Source organism: Netta rufina (assembly GCF_964035555.1).
Source record: "Netta rufina genome assembly, chromosome: 1".
Lineage (NCBI taxonomy): Eukaryota > Metazoa > Chordata > Aves > Anseriformes > Anatidae > Netta > Netta rufina.
In genome coordinates this window covers 1,217,484-1,235,419 of record NC_140123.1, presented here as the reverse complement: position 1 = coordinate 1,235,419, position 17,936 = coordinate 1,217,484, and the positions used below count along the sequence as shown (strand labels likewise).

The 17,936-nt window shown below is 51.1% G+C and overlaps 1 protein-coding gene across 2 annotated transcripts in view; it reads right to left on the bottom strand.

Moving 5' to 3' along the window:
* Nucleotides 1–17,936, bottom strand: part of SLCO2B1 (solute carrier organic anion transporter family member 2B1) — a 50,329-nt gene that overhangs the window by 14,840 nt on the left and 17,553 nt on the right. Inside the window, exons 3-8 of one of the 2 annotated variants that reach the window (XM_084281219.1) lie at nt 14,569–14,706; nt 14,266–14,428; nt 12,786–13,013; nt 11,532–11,630; nt 9,652–9,782; nt 789–897 (exon numbers count right to left, since the gene is read on the bottom strand). In XM_084281219.1, the coding sequence (XP_084137345.1) occupies nt 789–897; nt 9,652–9,782; nt 11,532–11,630; nt 12,786–13,013; nt 14,266–14,428; nt 14,569–14,706 (868 nt within the window). Of the gene's footprint in view, nt 1–788; nt 898–9,651; nt 9,783–11,531; nt 11,631–12,785; nt 13,014–14,261; nt 14,429–14,568; nt 14,707–17,936 lie in introns of those variants that run through there. The other variant, XM_084281220.1, reaches the window with a different exon arrangement.

Sequence of the window (17,936 nt, the reverse complement as noted above, 5' to 3'; positions counted from 1 at the left end):
CGATTGTGATTGCCTGGAAGATGAGAAATAGTATCTCATTGCACCCAAGCTGCAAACCCTGCTCTAGTTGTGTATCTGGAACAGGATCATCACTATCCCAGGCTAACCCAAGGAGCTGGGGGTGCCCCAGCCCTGGCAGTGCCCAAGGCCAGGCTGAATGGGGCTGGGGGCAGCCTGGGCTGGGGGTAGGATGTCCTGACCATGGCAGGGGGGTTGAGGGGGCTTTAGGGTCCCTTCTAACATGAATCACTCCGTGATTCTATCAGAGATTCTGTCTCTTTCCCTTCCCATGGCTCCCTGCTTGGGCCCCACTTTCCTGCCTGGCTTTGGGTTCTGGTGAGGTTTTGTTCCCATTTCCCACTGCTCACATGAGGCACTGCTCCCAGGTGGGGAGATGGTGCTGAGCTCCCCTGGAAGGATGCTTTGATCAGCGCGGGGTGGTCCCGAGGGCTTATATAGGAAGAGGCTGGCATTGCAACCTGACCATTGCCAGGATGGATGGGTGTGCGAGCAAAGAAATCGGAATAATTTTGGTTGGAAAAGGCTTTTGAGATTATCAAGACCATCAAACAACCTGACCTACCGAGTCCTACCACTAAACCACGTCCCTCAGTGCCACATCCAGACATCTCTTAGATACCTGCAGGGATGGGGACTCCACCACATCCCCGGGCAGCTCGTCCCCGTGCTTGACCTTACTTACTGAGGGTGCACTCAGTTCCCTCACCCAGATCATTACCAAAATGTTAACCAAAATCCCAGCGAAGCAGGAGGATGCACAGACTTACGTTTGATGAACTTGGTTAGAGAGAGGTTTTGCACTTGTTCAGACTTTGACCTGAGCTGGCTGAGCAGATCCTCGCTCTTCTTGCTGCCACTCTCCTTCCCACTCGTCACCTGGGGACAGAAGAGAGTTTGTCACTGCCAGCCTTCCCACTGAACTCGCCTCTTCCACAGCTGCATTGCTGAAAGAAGGGAAAATCCCCCTCCTGAATCATGGCCTGGCTCTCTGCTGAAGGGAGAGGGAGAGACAGCAGCCCACACTTCTTGTAGATGGAGCTTACAATGTCCTGGGCTCTGCCAGCAGCATCTGTGGCTGCTGGGAGAAGCCAGGCAGACGTCCCCCCTCCCGTCCTGCCATCAGGATGAGAGCATCCACACAGACGTCTGGGTTACAGGGGTAAAAGGCAACTTTCTCCCCTTTCCACGCAGCACTGAACCACATTTCAGAAATACCCACGGACGCAGAAACTCCAGGAGAGATGCACCTGGACCGCGGGAGAAGGTCCACCTAAAGCAGGTGAAGGACACTGCGGTTTTGGATGGAGGATGAGCATTTCCCCTGAGTCTCGGTGCTTACCGAGCTGTGCAAATGCCTTTGCCCCTGGTATCAGCAAGGAGAGCAGCCTGCAATTACAAGGAAAAAAGGTGCAGGGTCTGGGATGGAGACGCTGACACAGAGGCAGCAGAGCAAGGACGTTTGGAAGGGGAGCTTCCAACCTTCCAGCACCAGCAAGTGGGAGGCCAGGAGGGGAGGTTTTTTGGATGCATGTCGGATCCCCTGTTCTGCAGGCTTTTAGGGGACTCAATGTTTGGAGGATGCTAACTAGATGACAAGTGATACTACACAACTGTAATTGCATACAGTGCTCAAGGGTAGTGTAGTTTTCATGAAAAAAAAAAAAAAAAAAAAGAAAAAGAAAACCCACAGTGCAATTTTAGCCAGAAGCCCTGAGCCAGCAGAGCCCTGTCTGACATCCCACATCAGCGCAGCCACCGTTCTGCTGCAGCTCCTGACACAAACTTAACGTGAGTCAGATGAATGAGTTAATTCAACAGAAATTAGATGTTCTTCATTCCCCCAAAGAACTGGACAGCTCATCAGCTAAAATGAGCTCTAGTTCTCCGAAAACAAGAATGATTATTAAGCACTGGAGAGGTCAAAATGTCCCGTGCTGTGAATACCACAATCTGTTCTCAAGAGCCTCTGCAAGGCAGTGGTGGGATTTTTATAGCTCCTTTCCTGGTTGTCATTGGTGGAGCTTGGAGATTCATATATATTTTTTTTTTTTTTTCAAAGGCAAAGACAAAATCCAGCTTCCTTTTGGTTTTCCACGAGGGTGTCTCATAGGACCAGAAACGCAGGTGCTAAAACTGCAGAGCTTTCCAAAAACGCATTCAAGCTCTTACTGACCGTGGCTTCCTCAGATGCCAGCTGCTGGCATTTCGGAGGAGTGACAGCCTGCTGGGCACTGCCGGCACATGCAGGACAAAACCCAAATCCCCAGGACAAAATTCCCCAGCTCGGGGTCCCTCGGCACGAGGAGGACATCTCCGTGCGCGTCTGCTGCCTTAGCACCGAGCAGCAGCTGCTCTCCGCAACGCAAAGCAAAGCCCTCGAGGAGAAGGCAAACTCCTCTCCCCACAAAGGCTTGGCCCCGCTTCTGCTGCCTGAGTGGATCGGGAAATGCATTCCTGCAGGGTGAAGCAGGCACGTTTGGATGCTGGGAAAGCAAGCGGAGGAGGGAACGGGGTAAATCCTGCCCGCTCGCTGGGCACCGGCACGCTGAGCTCCTGCAGCTGGGGATTTTGGCATTGCTCTGTGCTGGTGGTTTGGCACACCGGAGTCGGCAGGTGAAATAGCACCGCTGGGTTGGTTGTGCGTGGCTTCCCGGCCGTCTGCGGCAGCGTCTTGTCAAAAGAAAACAAACGAGTGTGGGAAGCGCCTTGCAAAACGCCCCCGCGCTTGGATTTTTCAGCATTGTTCCTCGGAGGGTTCAGTGAAGAGGCCCGCACTGCATTCCTGGTTTTTGCAAGCCTTTTTTATCTAAGGCTCTCTGGATACATTTAGGGGGGTGGAGGAGGCACAGTGGGTTTGGGGAGGCTTTAATTGGGACCCCAAGGAAGCACCAGACAAAGCTGATGTTTGTTCACGGGGCAAAGCAGCACCCACAGGGGCAGGGAGAGGATCCTGCCCCCCCTGGGGTGCTCCCAGGGCCAGAGAGGCCTGGAGCTGGTGGCGAGAGCCCAGCAGGGCCCCGAGGTGCCAGGCTGTGGGGCTGTGATCACGTCTGGATCACTTTTGACATTGGAGGCACCTCTGGGGATCATCCGGTTGACCCGTGCTCAAGCAGAGCCACCCAGAGCAGATCCCTTCCTGCAGCTCCTCAAGCACTGGGAGCTTTGCATTAGGAAGAGCATCCCCAGCCTGACCTTGAGCGGGGGGGGAAATCCTCCACTTCCAAGCACAGACTTGAATAAATCAGCTACAATGGAGCAGGGCTGGGAGCCAGGGGAGGAGCAGGACCTGCTTTGCAGGAAAGGCGGATGAAGGTGGCTCTGCTGCGAGCCGGGCTCCTGGATATGGCACCTGCGACAAGGGCAGCCTGGTTTAATTCATGTACACCACAGGCAGAAGGGATAAAAGGTCTGCTCTGTGACAGAGAAATATTCTTTGCTTAATTTGGGGATTCTGCAGAGTTCCCCTCCGGCTGTGCAGAGCCTCGTGCTCCAGGCTGAGTGAAAAACAAGGTCAGCGAACCCATTTTTGTATTAAACAAACAAAATGTAAAACCTCGTAGACGGAAAAAGAACTGGTTTCCCTCCCGACAAGGTCATGCTCCCTACAAACGCTCCTTTATGCCTCTCCCAGCACGTGTGGGTCCCGCCAGGGCCCCCGTTTCCTAGCGTGTTAAAATAGCCAGCCCACAGCCTCGCTCGGGCAAAACTGGCTGTTTTTAGCTGCCATTTATTTGTGCCTGTCTTTAAAGCTCCCTGGGGAAAATCCGACCATTGAGCCCGACCTGTTCCAGGAAGGCAGGCACCTGCATGCCAGTGCTACTTGGCCTCCGGATGCTCCCCAGATTGTCTTTCCAAGCTGCTTTTTGCTGGTGCTTTTGGGGGCTTCCCTATTAAAGGGAAGCCTCAGAGCAGCACAGCCCCGTGGCTCCGGGGACAAAGTTTTCGGACAAACCCTTTGATTTCCCCACCCCAGCTTCTTTCACCGTTCTCCAACAGGCAGCAACACAAAGAGGAGCAAACTTCTAAGAGTTCCCTGTGGGATATTTTCCTTTTGGCTTTCCGTGTGCCCTGGGAGCACGCCAGCTCGCTGCTGGGTCAATGTGGGAGGGTCCGAATAAACGAGGACAATTTGTCCCAAGACAGAAGCTGGAGAAGTTATTTTCACTTCCCCTCCCCGGAGCTGTTGCACAATGTCCCCGCTGCACAGAAGGGACGATGAGTGACTGCCACCCCACCACACGGGACCTGGGAAGTTCACACAGAGCCCGAGGCCACCGCCAGGCAGAGCTGTTGGCTGTCTGCACCCTGCAGGCACCCTCGGTGGGCTGGGGAGCTCCCAGCCTGCAGGACACGAGGCTGTCAGCTCCTTGAAGGTTTGAACTCACTGGTACGATCCCCTGGCATGGCTCAGAGCAGCACCAGTGCCCATGGGGCATCTTCAGGGCAGTGTTCTACCTGTGGGAACATCTCATCACAGACTTTCTGCTTCAGGACTCGAGGGCCAGACATTCCCAAACCTCACCAAGCAATGCCACCCCAAGCTCTCGGAGGCATCTGTAGCCAGGACACATTTTCAGGGTTTCTCCATGCACTCCCTGCTTTTGCCACCACGCAGCAGGTGCTTTTTGGGGATGAAACAAGTTGATGCAGTCTGCGGGCTGCTGTCCTGGATTTGCCAGCTCCGTGCCCCATGGTGTGAGGTGCTAGATGGATGGGTTTATCCATGGGAGATGGAGGTGACTTCCTAAAGCTCTGCTCCGCCACAGAGGTCTCCAGATTGCGGCTGCAGGTCCATCTTTGTGCTCTCTTCTGTCCCCAAGCATCTCCTCAAACTATCTGGGGGTAATTAAAAGCAAAACCTGGAGAGATGAACAACGGGGGACTCATCTGCCCTAGAGATGGAGTCAAAATCCCAGCAGAAGCACTTTGGGGGTCACCACAAAGCCCATTGTGTTGCTGCATGCCCTGAGCACTCCTACATTTCACATCCCTTCTCCCCCATCCTACATGCCCCCCAAAATGTTCCATTCTGCAAAGGATTTCATCCATTGGCCATTTCCATCCTGTCTTACAGATGGCCCTGCTGGCAGCAGGACAGTGGCTCCATCCATCTCTAGCAGTAGAACACAAGCGGTGGGTCCTGAGCAGAAACCAGGGAGCACAGTGCAGCTGGCTGTGGAGCTGAGCAGCTCATAAATGCACTGGATTTGCTGAGCTAGATGGAGTTTCCACAGATGTGCAGTGAGTGGTCTTCAGCTGTACCGTGAGGTTCCCTTTGGTGGCCTTCCTGTGACGTGGCGACGTGGTTCTTTCCATGTTTGTGCTTCGTTTCAGCCCTGTTTTTGCACTTCTCCAAGCCAAAGCACCACACGTGAAGCCTTGAGACGAAGAAGGACCCAACACAAGAGAGGCACCATCCCATTCATCGCTTCTGGTTTGCATCCCCATGTCCCCAGCTGGATGGGCAACCTTGGGTTGGGGTGGGTGGATCTCAGCAGCCTGTTCTCCCCCTTCAACAGCACCAGTGATTAAATAAATAAAGGGAACCCAGTAAGTCTGGTCTCTACGTGCAGCACCATAGGGGAAAACAAGAGTTAAACTGGAAAATGTGAAAACTAGGAGACTAAACATGACATTGCTAAATAGAAAAAGAGAACAGAGCATCCCAGAGGGATGGACTGGGCTGCTGTGAGGTGCCAGTGGCTTCCTTAGTGGTTCGGTGCAGAATCCCCAGCTATTTTCAGCAATCTCCTTAGCACAGTAAGAAGACTTCATCTTCAGAGAAGGAAGGTGGGAATTGTGCATGCAGGAGGGGCTGGTATACCAAGCAGGAAAACCTAGGCAACTAGAGGGCTGCAATAACAGAAACCAAACCTAACTCTGTGCAAAGAGCATAGCCATGTACTTAGGGCTGAAAAAGAGGAATTTCAGCTCCGCATCTGGAAATGAGAACAACAAATTGCTCAGGTCCATCTCCACAGACACCTATGGTGCAGCCATGGCACACACAAGGATGCAAGTTTCTGGAACTGTGTTCTGGGAGGTCTGGGGGCGAGCACTGATGTAATGGACCATTATCTGAAGGGGGCTGAGCGACAGTAAACCAGAATTGCCAGGGCATGGACACAACAGGGACGTGTCGACCTGCTTCCCATAAAACCACCTGAGCTGCCTCACAAAGCTTCTGTTTGCACTTAATGTGTGCTGGCACTGCAGGGGAGGCTTTGTCAGGGGGGTGAGGCAGTGCCAGCCACCCCCTGCTCACCGTGCCTGGGAGATGGTTGGCTTAGCTTGATGGCTTTGGAGTCACAAAACAAAAACCGAACAGGCAGATAATGGAGTGTGCAAGACAGGTCTTGCACGCCAGAGGTTCTGAACAAGGGTAATGCCTCTGCTTTTGTTTAAGGTGCTCCAGATGGCACTTTTCGCTCATCAAACCCAGGTATAGATGATAGAGCACAGAGCAAACTGGCTACACAGGGAAATATTCAAAGGCTGTAGTTCCCCACGGTCCAGGACAAAACCCTGAGAAATGGTTCAGGCTCATGGAAACAGCTTTGAACTGGAATTATTAGGGAAAAACTGGTTTTGACTGGAAGCAGTTTGCCCAATAAAAGCCTGTTCCCCTCATCCTCCACCCGAGATCCTGACAATTTTATAGCTTTGCTGTGATTGTCCTCAAGTTGTGTTATTCAGGATATTTTGGTGCTAGGAACTTGCTGACGTGTTTCAAAGCAGAGGAACAAAAATGTTTGGAGTCAGGAGTGATTGATTTGTGAGGAAAGGTCAAAAAAGGGGTCTGGAGTGATCGATTTATGAGAAAAGATCAAGAGAGGGGTATGGAGTTGTTGATTTATGAGAGAAAAGATCAAAAGACTGAACTCTGTTCACATTAAGTGCAAAACGTGTTCATGTGAAGCGCAAAAGTCATTGCAGGAACTTCAAAGAAAGAAGCTGTAAGGTAAAGGCAAAGCTGAAATGTGGCTGTAGAATAAATAATACAGATCTGTCTTGGCTGATGGGAAGAGCCGAATAAATCTCCAAAGAGACTGTTATCCAGTTTGCTGGATGATGCCCACTGAGGAGGACAGAGACCTTGGTTTGGAGAGACCACCAAGAGCTGAGCTGAGATACAACGAGTGAGCCAGGAGGGAGAAAAGAAAATGAAGGTGGGATGGGAATCAGAGAAGAGAATTAGCACTTCCAGCAGTGAGAAGGACAGAGCCATGGGCCAGCATATGCTATGGTGATCTTGCTTGGTGGGCTCTGCCATGGGGAAAGGCACCAACAAATTGTTCCCAGGCAGCTTCATCATCTACAGCAACGTGCTACGGTTGGGGTAGATGAAGGCAAACTTGGGGACAATGCTTTATTAGCATCAAGCTTTGCCTGGAGTCACACATTTCCTTCCTGTGCCACATTTCTTCCCAGCTCTGCCCATCCTTCCTGCAGGGTTTTGCAGTACATCCCCGGCTGATGCTCTTTTGTAGGGGAAGTTTTTCTATAATGAGCTCAATGGTGGGTGCACTAATTGGGTGGCTTCAGAAATGTCGCTGCCTCCAGCTCACTGGAGAGGAAAGGTGGCTGCCCTTTGCGACCGAAAAGTGTTCGTGTTTTACCTTTAGCTGAACACTGATTTACTGCAGGGGCAAGCAAGTGAAAACAATATTAACTTTTTTTTTTTTTCTTTTTTCTTTCTTTTTTCTTTTTTTTTTTTTTAATTTCCTGCAATAACTACAGAAAAAACTCCCGTGCAAATGCAGATTTCCTACAGAGCTCTGAATGCTTCCACAGCAGATAGAGGTTTTACCTGCAACAGCTTCTGGGAAAGTTTCTAAAAAGGCATTTTTTTAAAGCAGAACCCTCTGCTGCTGCTGGCAATGCTGAGACCCCGATGGGATGGGTACGAGCCCAGCTGCTGGGTTCACCAGGCCCTGGCATCTCCCACCCTGCAAGGGGGAGGCAGATTTTTGCCATCCCTTGGAGTATTTCCTTATGTATCTTTTCAAACTCTAAGCAGTTTTCAAAGGCTTTCTGGGGGAAATGTTAAAATGAGGAGAAATTCAAGTAAAACCTGGGCTGCAAAGACATAAATGGATGCTCAGCCACGTGGGAGCATCCCTTACAGTTAGCAGCCAGTAGAGTGAGGGGATGTTGTTTTTGTTGTTGTTTTTGCTTGTTTGTTTTTTGTTTGTTTGGTTTTTTATATCACTATCCAGCCAAACTGGAAAACTCTGAAAAACTGATCGCATTGATCAGAGTGCAGCACTCGTAAAAGTACGGTTGGTTTAGTATGAAGCACGTTATTTTCCCTCAAGAGCCATCCGTGAGATTAATGTTCTCATCAGCCCTAATAAAGAACCTTTCTGCCGATAAGGAGCGCACCCCCATCGCACACCGAGCAGGTTCTGCTAATACAGATCATCCGTAATGATTTTAAAGTGAACCAAACTTCACATGGACAAATCAGGCCCATTGCATTCAGTGTCACCCTCATCCTGTGAAGGATGATTTTCCACCCTGTTACCTCGCCGGACTGCAGCTGTTAGGGGAACCTGACAGCGTGTAAAACCCAGGGGTGGATCACCGTATTCCCCTGAAGTGCAAACGGCACAACAGGTTGCATTGTACAAAGCAGGTGAACCTTAAACCTTTATAAGAATCGCTCATCACTGCAGAAATTTCAGAGAAATGAGGAATTATCGTGCACCAGGCAATGCACGTACTTGTTTAGACAAGAAAGCTTGACAGTGTTCCAAAATAAAATATATGTGAAAGGCAATTAGGCAGGCTGGAGAATGGCCAAGGCATCGAGAGGAACACAATTTCACCAACTAAGCGCATCCAAGGAACTCCAGCAACCAACAGCGTTCAAAGCCTTCCCACAAAGGGACGGCTGCTTCTCTAGAACAACAATTTGTTTTGAATTATTCTCCACAACACGCCATTTGCCAGAAAGCCAGGACCTGCGGCCAGCAAAGCGCTTGGGAAGCTCACGAGCCATTTCACGTGCTGGCACGGGCCCTAACACACTCAGCAGGGCTCCAAAGGGATCGAGACCCTGGTAGAAAACGCAGAGGTGATGGGCAAAGCTGGATGGTGGAGCCCCATGGACAAGTGAGCATTGAAAAGGGTTGTGGTTTGTTTTGTTTTGTTTTGTTTTGTTTTGTTTTTTGCAATGGGAACAAAACAAACTGCCCACCAGCCTCAGTATTTCAAACACCCCCAGGCACAACCCACTTCTAGGGAAAGGCCGGTGATGCACTATTCATATTTCCTATGAAATGGGGCTGATCCTCAGGCACATGTGATCCTCCTGAAGGGAAACGAGGGCCAGCAGTGCAACAGCTGCCACCAGCTCCCAAATGAGACAAAACAGAAGGAGCAGGACCATTGCTTCCCCAGAGAAGTGGGAAGTCCCAGCTCCACGTGGGCCAGGAGAAGGCAGGACGTCCGTCTGCATTGGGCTTGCCTGGTGCTGAATATTCCTACACTTCTGTGCTATTTTGGTGTGCCACCATGCAATTACCACATCCCGGAGATGAGACCAAAGCACAGCTCGCAGCAGGCTTTAAGGAATGGCGTGTTTGAGCACAATGCCACCAGGGCAACCCGCAGCACCTCTCCTACCTCTTTTGGCATTTCCCGTGGGAAGAAGAAGTAGGGCACCGCAGACACGGCCACCAGACTGGCTGCCACCAGGAAGCCAAGCCACCAGGCACCGACCCACCGCGGGTCCTTGTTCGTGAGCTGCACCTCATCTGCAACACAGATAGAACAACATTTAGTCAAAGGTGACCAGAAAGACCCCAAAGGGATGGTGCTGGGTGGCCCCAGGCACCCGAGACATGAGTGTGCTGCATAGTCGTGGCTCCCAGCTTGAGGACTATCAGTTTTGGGGCATGCTGCTATATCTCAGTTCATTTTTCAGTGTCACCAGGGTGTCTAAAACCTCACTCAGCCCTTCAGATGGGAGTGACTGGGATAAGGATGTCCTAGAGCTTCCCCCTTCTTCACCCTTCAGAGGCTGATCTAGGTGATTCTAGAGGATCTAGATGAAGTCCATCCTGGCTTCTTGCTCTCAGCTCAACAGCAGAAGGAATCCCACTCCCTGCTGCTGCACGTGGCCTGGGGAGAGCTCATCCATCATCTCTGCAGAGATGGAGCATGCAGCTGTGGTGGTGAGCTTGCAGTGAAGAGCGTGGCACAGGCCCAGGCACCTTTGTAAGGGTGGCAAGGGATAAGTGAAAGATCATGCCTTATAGTAAGTTTGTCTTCCCTAGCACAGATTTCCTTAGTGCATCTGGGGTTCATGGCCAGGAGTCTTCACCTGTCAGGACTCCAGAGACATCTCTGAGGTTCACCAGCCAGTGAGGAGGATGTATTGCTGCAGTAATAAGCTTGGAGGTTGTCTGATAGGAGGAGGCATTGTAAACCATGTTCTTACTTTGTAAACATCATAAAAATATAAAATCATAAAAATATACAGTGACAAAGTCCAGGCAAAAAAAGTCTCTGGTGAAATCCTTGAGCAGGAGTGAGCCTGGGGCTCCAAGAAGGAGCCAAAGCTTCACCTGCAGCACCAGCATCCACTGCCCATCCACCCCCTGCGCTGGTGCTCTGGTCACCACCCAAAGGAGCCTGTCAGTTGTCCTTTTCCTCACGTGAGGATATGCTGTATAATGTGAGTTTGCTCTGATAATAGCTGGGGAAGATCCACTTGTGCTCCAGGATTCAAAAGCAGCCAAAAAGGAGATGACTACAAAAAATTTTGGTAACATGGCTCAGGGAGAGACAAAGGTTGTAAAGGAAATCCCTTTCATGCTCCTCTCCTGCACTACCTGGCTTTTCTCTACTACTTGTTTTCACTTTCCTCCCATCCTACCTTTCCCTCTGCTTTTCCCATCTGAGTCCTGGTACCCATTCTCCACTCCTTGTCTCTTATTTTTCCCCTCCAACTTTCTCTTTCATGTTTCTTTCTGGGTTTTGCTTATCCTCCACATCCCCGTTCTCCCCAGTGCTGGCTAGAGGCAAGATGCTCCCACTTCTCCTTCTGGCATATGGCATAAAAATTGTAGAAGAGTGAAAATGAGATCTGTTCTAGTATCACAATGCAGATGAGCATCCCCCTAACCAGACCAGGTAGCAGCCCAGGGCTGAGAGTTTCTTTTGGGTTCCTTCCAACTCGGGATATTCTATGACCTCCAGGTCTGAAGGAGAAAGAGATGATTGAATATGGGATTCCAGCAACACAAGTTGGATGGGAAGGACACACAAATCTGAGACATCCATCCCAGATTTGATGAGACCAGTTCCAGAGCATCCCTGGGTGCTGGAAGTGACTTCCCAGCTGAGACAACAATCAAAGGGAGCCAGAGTATGTCCCATGGGTTGCACCCTCAGCCCTTGGGGGTCGGGATGCCCAGCGAGGGGCTGGACTGCTGCTGTTTCAGTCACTGGGACGCAGCAGGGAGGGTGACGGGTGGCTCTCCAGGGGTGTCTTCACTCACCTTCGGTGATTTTGTCGATGTCGACGTAAAAACGCAGCATGGCAGAGCCCAGCATGAAGGCCACCCCCGGCCCGATGACAGTCACAGAGAACAAGATGCCTGCGGAGATGAGAGCAGAGAGGGGCTCAGCCACACACGAAGAGACCATTGGGGACACAAAGTGGCTCAGGGCAGGACCATGGTCCACAACACTTTCCTCCAGTGCAGGCTGTTTCCCAGACAGCTTTCTGATCTGCCTCCTATGGGGATCTATCCTATCTATGGGGATAACAACCCTGTGCTTTTCCGGGCTCCCTTTGCAGGAAAGGTTTTGCAAAACTCAAATCTTTCCTGCTACTTTCCTCCAGCATCTTAGAAAAGCTGAAATACACCCAGAAACAAGATGTGCCCCTTGACATAAGAAATCTGGGAAACACAAAGTTACTCAAGGAACTCATCATGCTGTCTGAATCACTTTCTTCAGTATCACAGTTTACTGACTCTCCATTACAGGGTAATGGAGATAAAAGTTATCAGCAAAGTCTCCTCTGTGAATTACTGATGAAGACATCAAACACGTTGAGGATTCCACTCCTATCTGACAGATGATCTGTTTAAATATGCTGAACAGGTCTCTAGCGCATGCTGGAGCAAAATTTGATGTGGTACTTCCACTTTCTTGATGGTAATGACATGCTTTTGAGCCACCCTTGCTGGCCCATCCAGTTCAAAAGGCTGTCACAGATAGCAGCTGGAAAAGTGCTCAAAGGACCTGCAAGAGCCTTCTCATCTATCCCACCTCTCTGTGACATCCCTTGCAGGCTGCCCAAGCTGTTCTCCAGCACTCAGTATGCTGACGGATGCTTGCCCACCTCCCAGATGATTGATCCTCCTGCTTTAGCTTCCTACCATTTACCCTATACCTAAACAAAGTTTTAATTTCTGTATCTTAAGCCCACAGCTGCCTCCTGTGAACACAGGGAGATTATTTCATTTCTCCTTGTTGAAGCCTTTTTTTATGTCTCTCTCTGGCTTTCACTCGCAGGCCAAAAATCCCAGTAATCCCAAACTCTTCCCTAAATCATATTTCCCAGCACTGGTGTCTGTAGCCTGTCCAAGCTTGAAGCAGATCCACTAATTTGGAGAAACCTTCCCGGTGCTGGGAAGAGCAGAAGGGCTAGAACGAGCTCTCATTAGTGCAAACGAATGCTGTCCTGCCTTGCTATAGAGAGCTAATTCTGGTTTACCCTCTTTCCCCATTGTCCCCTGCCTTACCCAAATAGAGGGGAGAGTTCTGCTCGCTGGCGAAGTCATCGATGTAGGAGATCCCAAAGGGCTGGATGGGGACGCCGCCGATGCCCAGCAGTGCCTGGGCAATGAACATGACAAGGAGCACCTCGTGGTTCTCCCTGGCAGTGTGGGGGGCACAGACGGTGTCGCTGAGGTTCCCCTGGGACTCCAGCCCCTCGGGCTGGCACAGGTCGGTGGTGTTGCTGAACATGCCTGCGGGGACAAGGCGAGAGGGTCTGAGGGGCTTGGTAAGGAGAGAGCAAGTTTTCTGGAGACAGCAGCAAGCACGTGGATGTGCACGCAACAGATGTCGGGTGGGAAACATTGGTGAAAGGAAATCGCAAACCAAATAGATGCTTATGGAAGGGGAATTGGATAGGGTCATAATGAAATGGCACCAACACAAAGGTTACTCTGCAGATGTTCACAGCGAGACAGATGTGCATGCCATGGCAAGCTACCTCCACGGAAAAAGCAGAGCTGAGATCGCTTCCAGTTTCTCACAATAAAGTGAGGAAAACTACAGGTTTTGTAACTCACTGCTCAGGAAATGAGAATGCATTTTACCCAGAAATGTATTACAAAACTGCCTGAGTGATAGCGCTGATTACAGATCATGTAGCATCCCGAACTCCCTTACATACCAGAGGGGAAATGTTTATAGCAGGATTTCCATGGTTATACCCCAAATCACTTGTAACTCTGAGCGCTTGACACAGGGCCACCAGCACCAGCCACTCCTAAAATACATGGCTAATTGTTTCCAAACTGTCGTTAGCATCTGACCCCATTTGTATCTGAGAATTATTCACCTATTAAATCTTCCTTTGTTGGCCGTAGCTGAGCAAAGCAGCTGCGCTTTCTCTGATGAGCCAGAGAAAAGCCATTTGTTGGAGGCTTCTAAAAGATTTGCTGGAGGTTTATAGCAGGATCTGGGGAGTAATAAGAGGTGTTTTCTCCCTTCTTTCTTTCCTTCTTATCTCTTCACCTTTCAGGAAGAACATCCCGGATCCACCCTGCTCCTGTTCTCCATGAGCAATATTCACCTGTGTGTCTCCCATGAGGGGCTGATTTTTGGATGGGGTCTAAAACTTCAAAGCTCAAGGAGATCTCAGGTGCACAGGGCAGCCAGGGGAGATGCCCCAAAGCAGGAGGGGTGCCCCTCCGCTGCCCCACTGGGTCAAATGGGGCTCCTTGCACACCTCTTCTGATTCCTTCCTGCAAAAGGCTTTGGGTGATAACGTTCACCACACCTTACTGAGGTCATGGGAATGAAAATAAGGAAGAAGCTGACGTGAGTGAGGTTGGCTTGGCACGGGTTGTGGGAAATGAAAGCCCTGATGGCTTGGGAAAACCATCCTGCTACCTGGAGCTTGCCAGCAGCACGGAGGCACAGAAGACAAGGGGGACCAGAGGTTCCTTTATCTGTCCCAAAAGGCATAAATTCAGTTCCTAGAGTACCTACTGGCAACGGACTGGTCGTACTCGTAGGGCCCTGTGATGAAGTGAGGGAGCGACATGAGGAACCCGGCCAAGGAGACCAGGATGGCGCCGCAGCCGATGAAGCGAGGCCTGTGCACCCGGCTCCCGAAGTAGCTGATGAAGACGATCAGCAGCGTGTTCCCAACCTGCAGCAGGACACAAAACCAGAAAGGCTCAGAATATTTCTGGTTTGAGGGACACAGACCTCAGAAATGCTGGGCGAGGGAATGACAGGAGCACAGGGAGAGAATCTGCTGGGTGGATGGGGAAGCAAGCAGGTTTTCACCTCGTTGAAGGATGCGAGGAGCCCTGATGTCTGGCTGGAGAGGCCGTATCGTCTCTCGATGGTGGAGATGGAGCTCTTCAGGTAGCCAGAGACCAGGAGCTGGGAGAGCTGCAGGAGCCCATGGCAGAAAACAAAGAACTGCCAAGACAAAAAGAGAGCACCCAGCATGGTTACTGCAAGCTGCAACACCGCCACAGATACATTTCCGTTCAAGAAGGCCAAAAACATCCTGGTTGTGTCAGGAGCAGTGGGGCCAGCAGGGCCAGGGAGGTGCTCGTCCCCCTGGGCTCTGCTCTGCTGAGGCCGCCCCTCGAGTGCTGGGTTCAGCTTTGGGCCCCTCACTCCCAGAAGGACATCGAGGCCCTGGAGCCTCTGCTCACAGGGAACCAGGGCCAGGAGCAGAGGGAACGGCCTCGAGTTGTGCCAGGGGAGGCTCAGGTTGGCAATGAGGAGACATTTCTGCTCAGCAAGAGCGGTCAGGCCTTGGGACGGGTTGCCCAGGGAGGTGGGGGAGTCCCCGTCCCTGGGGGTGTTCGAGGAGAGGTTGGACGTGGTGCTTGGGGACAGGGCTTGGTGGGGACATTGGTGGTAGGGGGTGGTTGGACCAGATGATCCTGGAGGGCTTTTCCAACCCTAATGACACTATGATTCTGGGATTCTATGATCCCTTACACAAAAGCATGGTTATGGGATACAAACTTTAAATACTAGCCACGCTCCTGCTGCTGGTGGTCATCTGAAATTAGGTCACACCATTAAGTAGCTTTCTGCCAAAAGTGACGACAGGGTTGGTACTTGTAAGGAGAGTGTAGTTCCTTCAGCAGAAAACGGTTGGATAAACAAATCATTTCACTTTGCTGCTAGTTTGTGTTGGCTTCGATCTGACATCCAGCAGCAGCAGTGGAAGGTTGCACAACCTCGCTGCTCCCGTCCAACCCGACCTCCGAAGCCGCCCTGCGCTGGCAGATCTGCTGGGACAGGAACGAGCCCTTCCAAACGCAGCAACAAACAGCATCTCCAGAGAAAGTCAGGAGAAGGTCAGGGAGGAAAATTCAGATTTTTGTTTCCTTTTCTTTTCTCTTTTTTTTTTTTTTTTTTTTTCTTTTTTCATTAGCTGTTGCAAAGATCTGGAAGCAAGGATGTTATCTTGTACTGGAAAATGTGAGAGTTCTTCACTTCCAGAAGGAAAATTTATCAAAGACTGTCAGCTCCCAGAAAAATAAATAAATAAATAAAATAAAATAAATAAATAAATAATAATTAAAAAAAAAAAAAAAAAACAACACTGACCTCGTCTCCTCCATTGTTAGGGACATATTTGTGCATGCCCAAGTTAACGTGTGGCTCGAGCCATGCAGCCTGAGGGCAGCACCCATCGTCCTGCTCCTCGTGCAGAAGCATTTCTCAAGCACCGAATGAGCTGGCCCAGGAGGAACGGAGACCCCTTGCCTTTCATCCACATCTCTGCAAATTTCTCAGCAAGGGAAGGGAGATGACAAGCGTTCTTTCCCTGCTGCCACATGGCTCACCACAGGCATCCTTCACTGTCGCAATGCCCCGAGGAGACGGATTGCTCATCCCTCTGCAGGACAGCCTGAGTGTCCCTGATCCTTCCAGACCTGTTGCCCTGGCCTTGGACACTGCACAATGCCACAGGGTACTGCTCTTGGCAGATGTTTTCCCAGCTGTGCATTGCTCTGGCTCTGACGGCTTTGCAGCCAGCTCCCACCAGGCAGGAGTTTCACCGGAGGAGCTGCTCAGCCTGGCCTGGGCTTCTGCTGTGTCTTGATCTGATCCAGGGCTGAAGCGGGGCCTCTGCCAATTTGGATTGCTCCATGAACCATGGCTGACATTTGCAGTGCAAAAAGGGAAAAGGAAGATTGTCAGGCCCTGTTGGCTTCCTGGGAACCAGAGCCCCAGGGTATGGGTACCACCACCTTCAGCGATGTGTTATGATCCTGCAAGCCAGCCGGGTGCAAACCACGACCGTGCTGGGGCTCAAAAGATGTCACCCAGCCAAAGGAAAGCTTTCCCAGAGACAGCTTCGCTAAAACTCCTACAAGCCTTGCTGTCTGTGTCCAGGCACTGTTTTCTGCATTCGTGAGATCAGCTGAGAATGTTGAGGCCAAATTCTTTGTTTCCAGCACACAGCCCAGCGGGTGTCCGAATCCAGGATCTTCACAGCACGGGTGACATCAGCTCCCTGCTCAGCAGCCCCTCAGCACTACCCCACATCTTCAATCCAGGAGGGCAAAGTGGCTGGGAACCCGGTATTTTATCATCTCCTATCTGAAGATGGGGCAAAGTAAAGCACAGAAAATCAAATAAAAATTAAAGTGGCCTGCACAGGACTCGCAGTGGCTTGGTGACAGCACTGGGCACAGACTCCAGTGCTTCAGGCCCTGGGGACATTTGCTGTTAGCCACCAGATCACAGCACAGCTGGTGATCTGCCAGGAGGAGAAGGAACGAGCTCGTGGACATCAGATCTGCTGGAGGGACACGTCCCTGCTATTCAGCTGCACGCAGAGCGCTGCGTTTCGTCCTGCAGCAATAGCTGCTTGTTTACACTTCTCTATCCGATGAAGACATCTGGCTCTCTAAATTGTATGGTCTGGAAAGATGCTCTTCACGCCTGGAAGGAGAGACTGCAGCGTGACCCTTGTAAGGGAGAGATCTCCCCGAGCACTACCAGCTGCAGAGCATCAGCTCAGAGCCTGAGCATCAATGCCTGCAGCAGCTCCAGTTTCCAGGGGCCATCTGCACAGGCACGCTGACATGCATTTCTCCTGTCACAGGAGATCTCAGCAGGGATAGCCCTGCAGACAAAGCCTGCTTGCAACTAAATCCTCCCCTGCCAGCAGAGCCTGAGTCTTCATACTGCCAGCAGAAGCAGCAAGAAGCTGCAGAGAGCAGTGCTCTTAAGGAGGAAGGCAACGGCATTAAATTAAATTCTTTCTGTTTACGAGCTCCCAGCAAACAAACATCTTGCCCTAGCCCATCCCTTCACACCTCTGAGAAAACAGCCCCTGATTCCTGAGCTCATTACCAGCCTAACACAGGCTGGAATGAGGGGTGTGATGCCGAGCCCTTGTGTCTCCTCCAATCCAGCTCACGGCTGCAAGCCTGAGTTTGGTCCCGTCCCAAAGGCGAAGTCTGTACTTGCAAATAAAACAGGCTGGGGGCCATTCTCTGCTGCCAACATCACTGCAAGCAGAAAAACCTGCATCCATCCTTCCAAACTCCCCAAGCCTACAGAGAAGGTGGTTTCATCCAAAATCCAGAGGACGTGAGCCAAGGAGGTGCACTGATACTGCCCAGGGTCTCGGGATGCAAAATATCCTCTTGCAAGAGCCAACATGGGGGGCA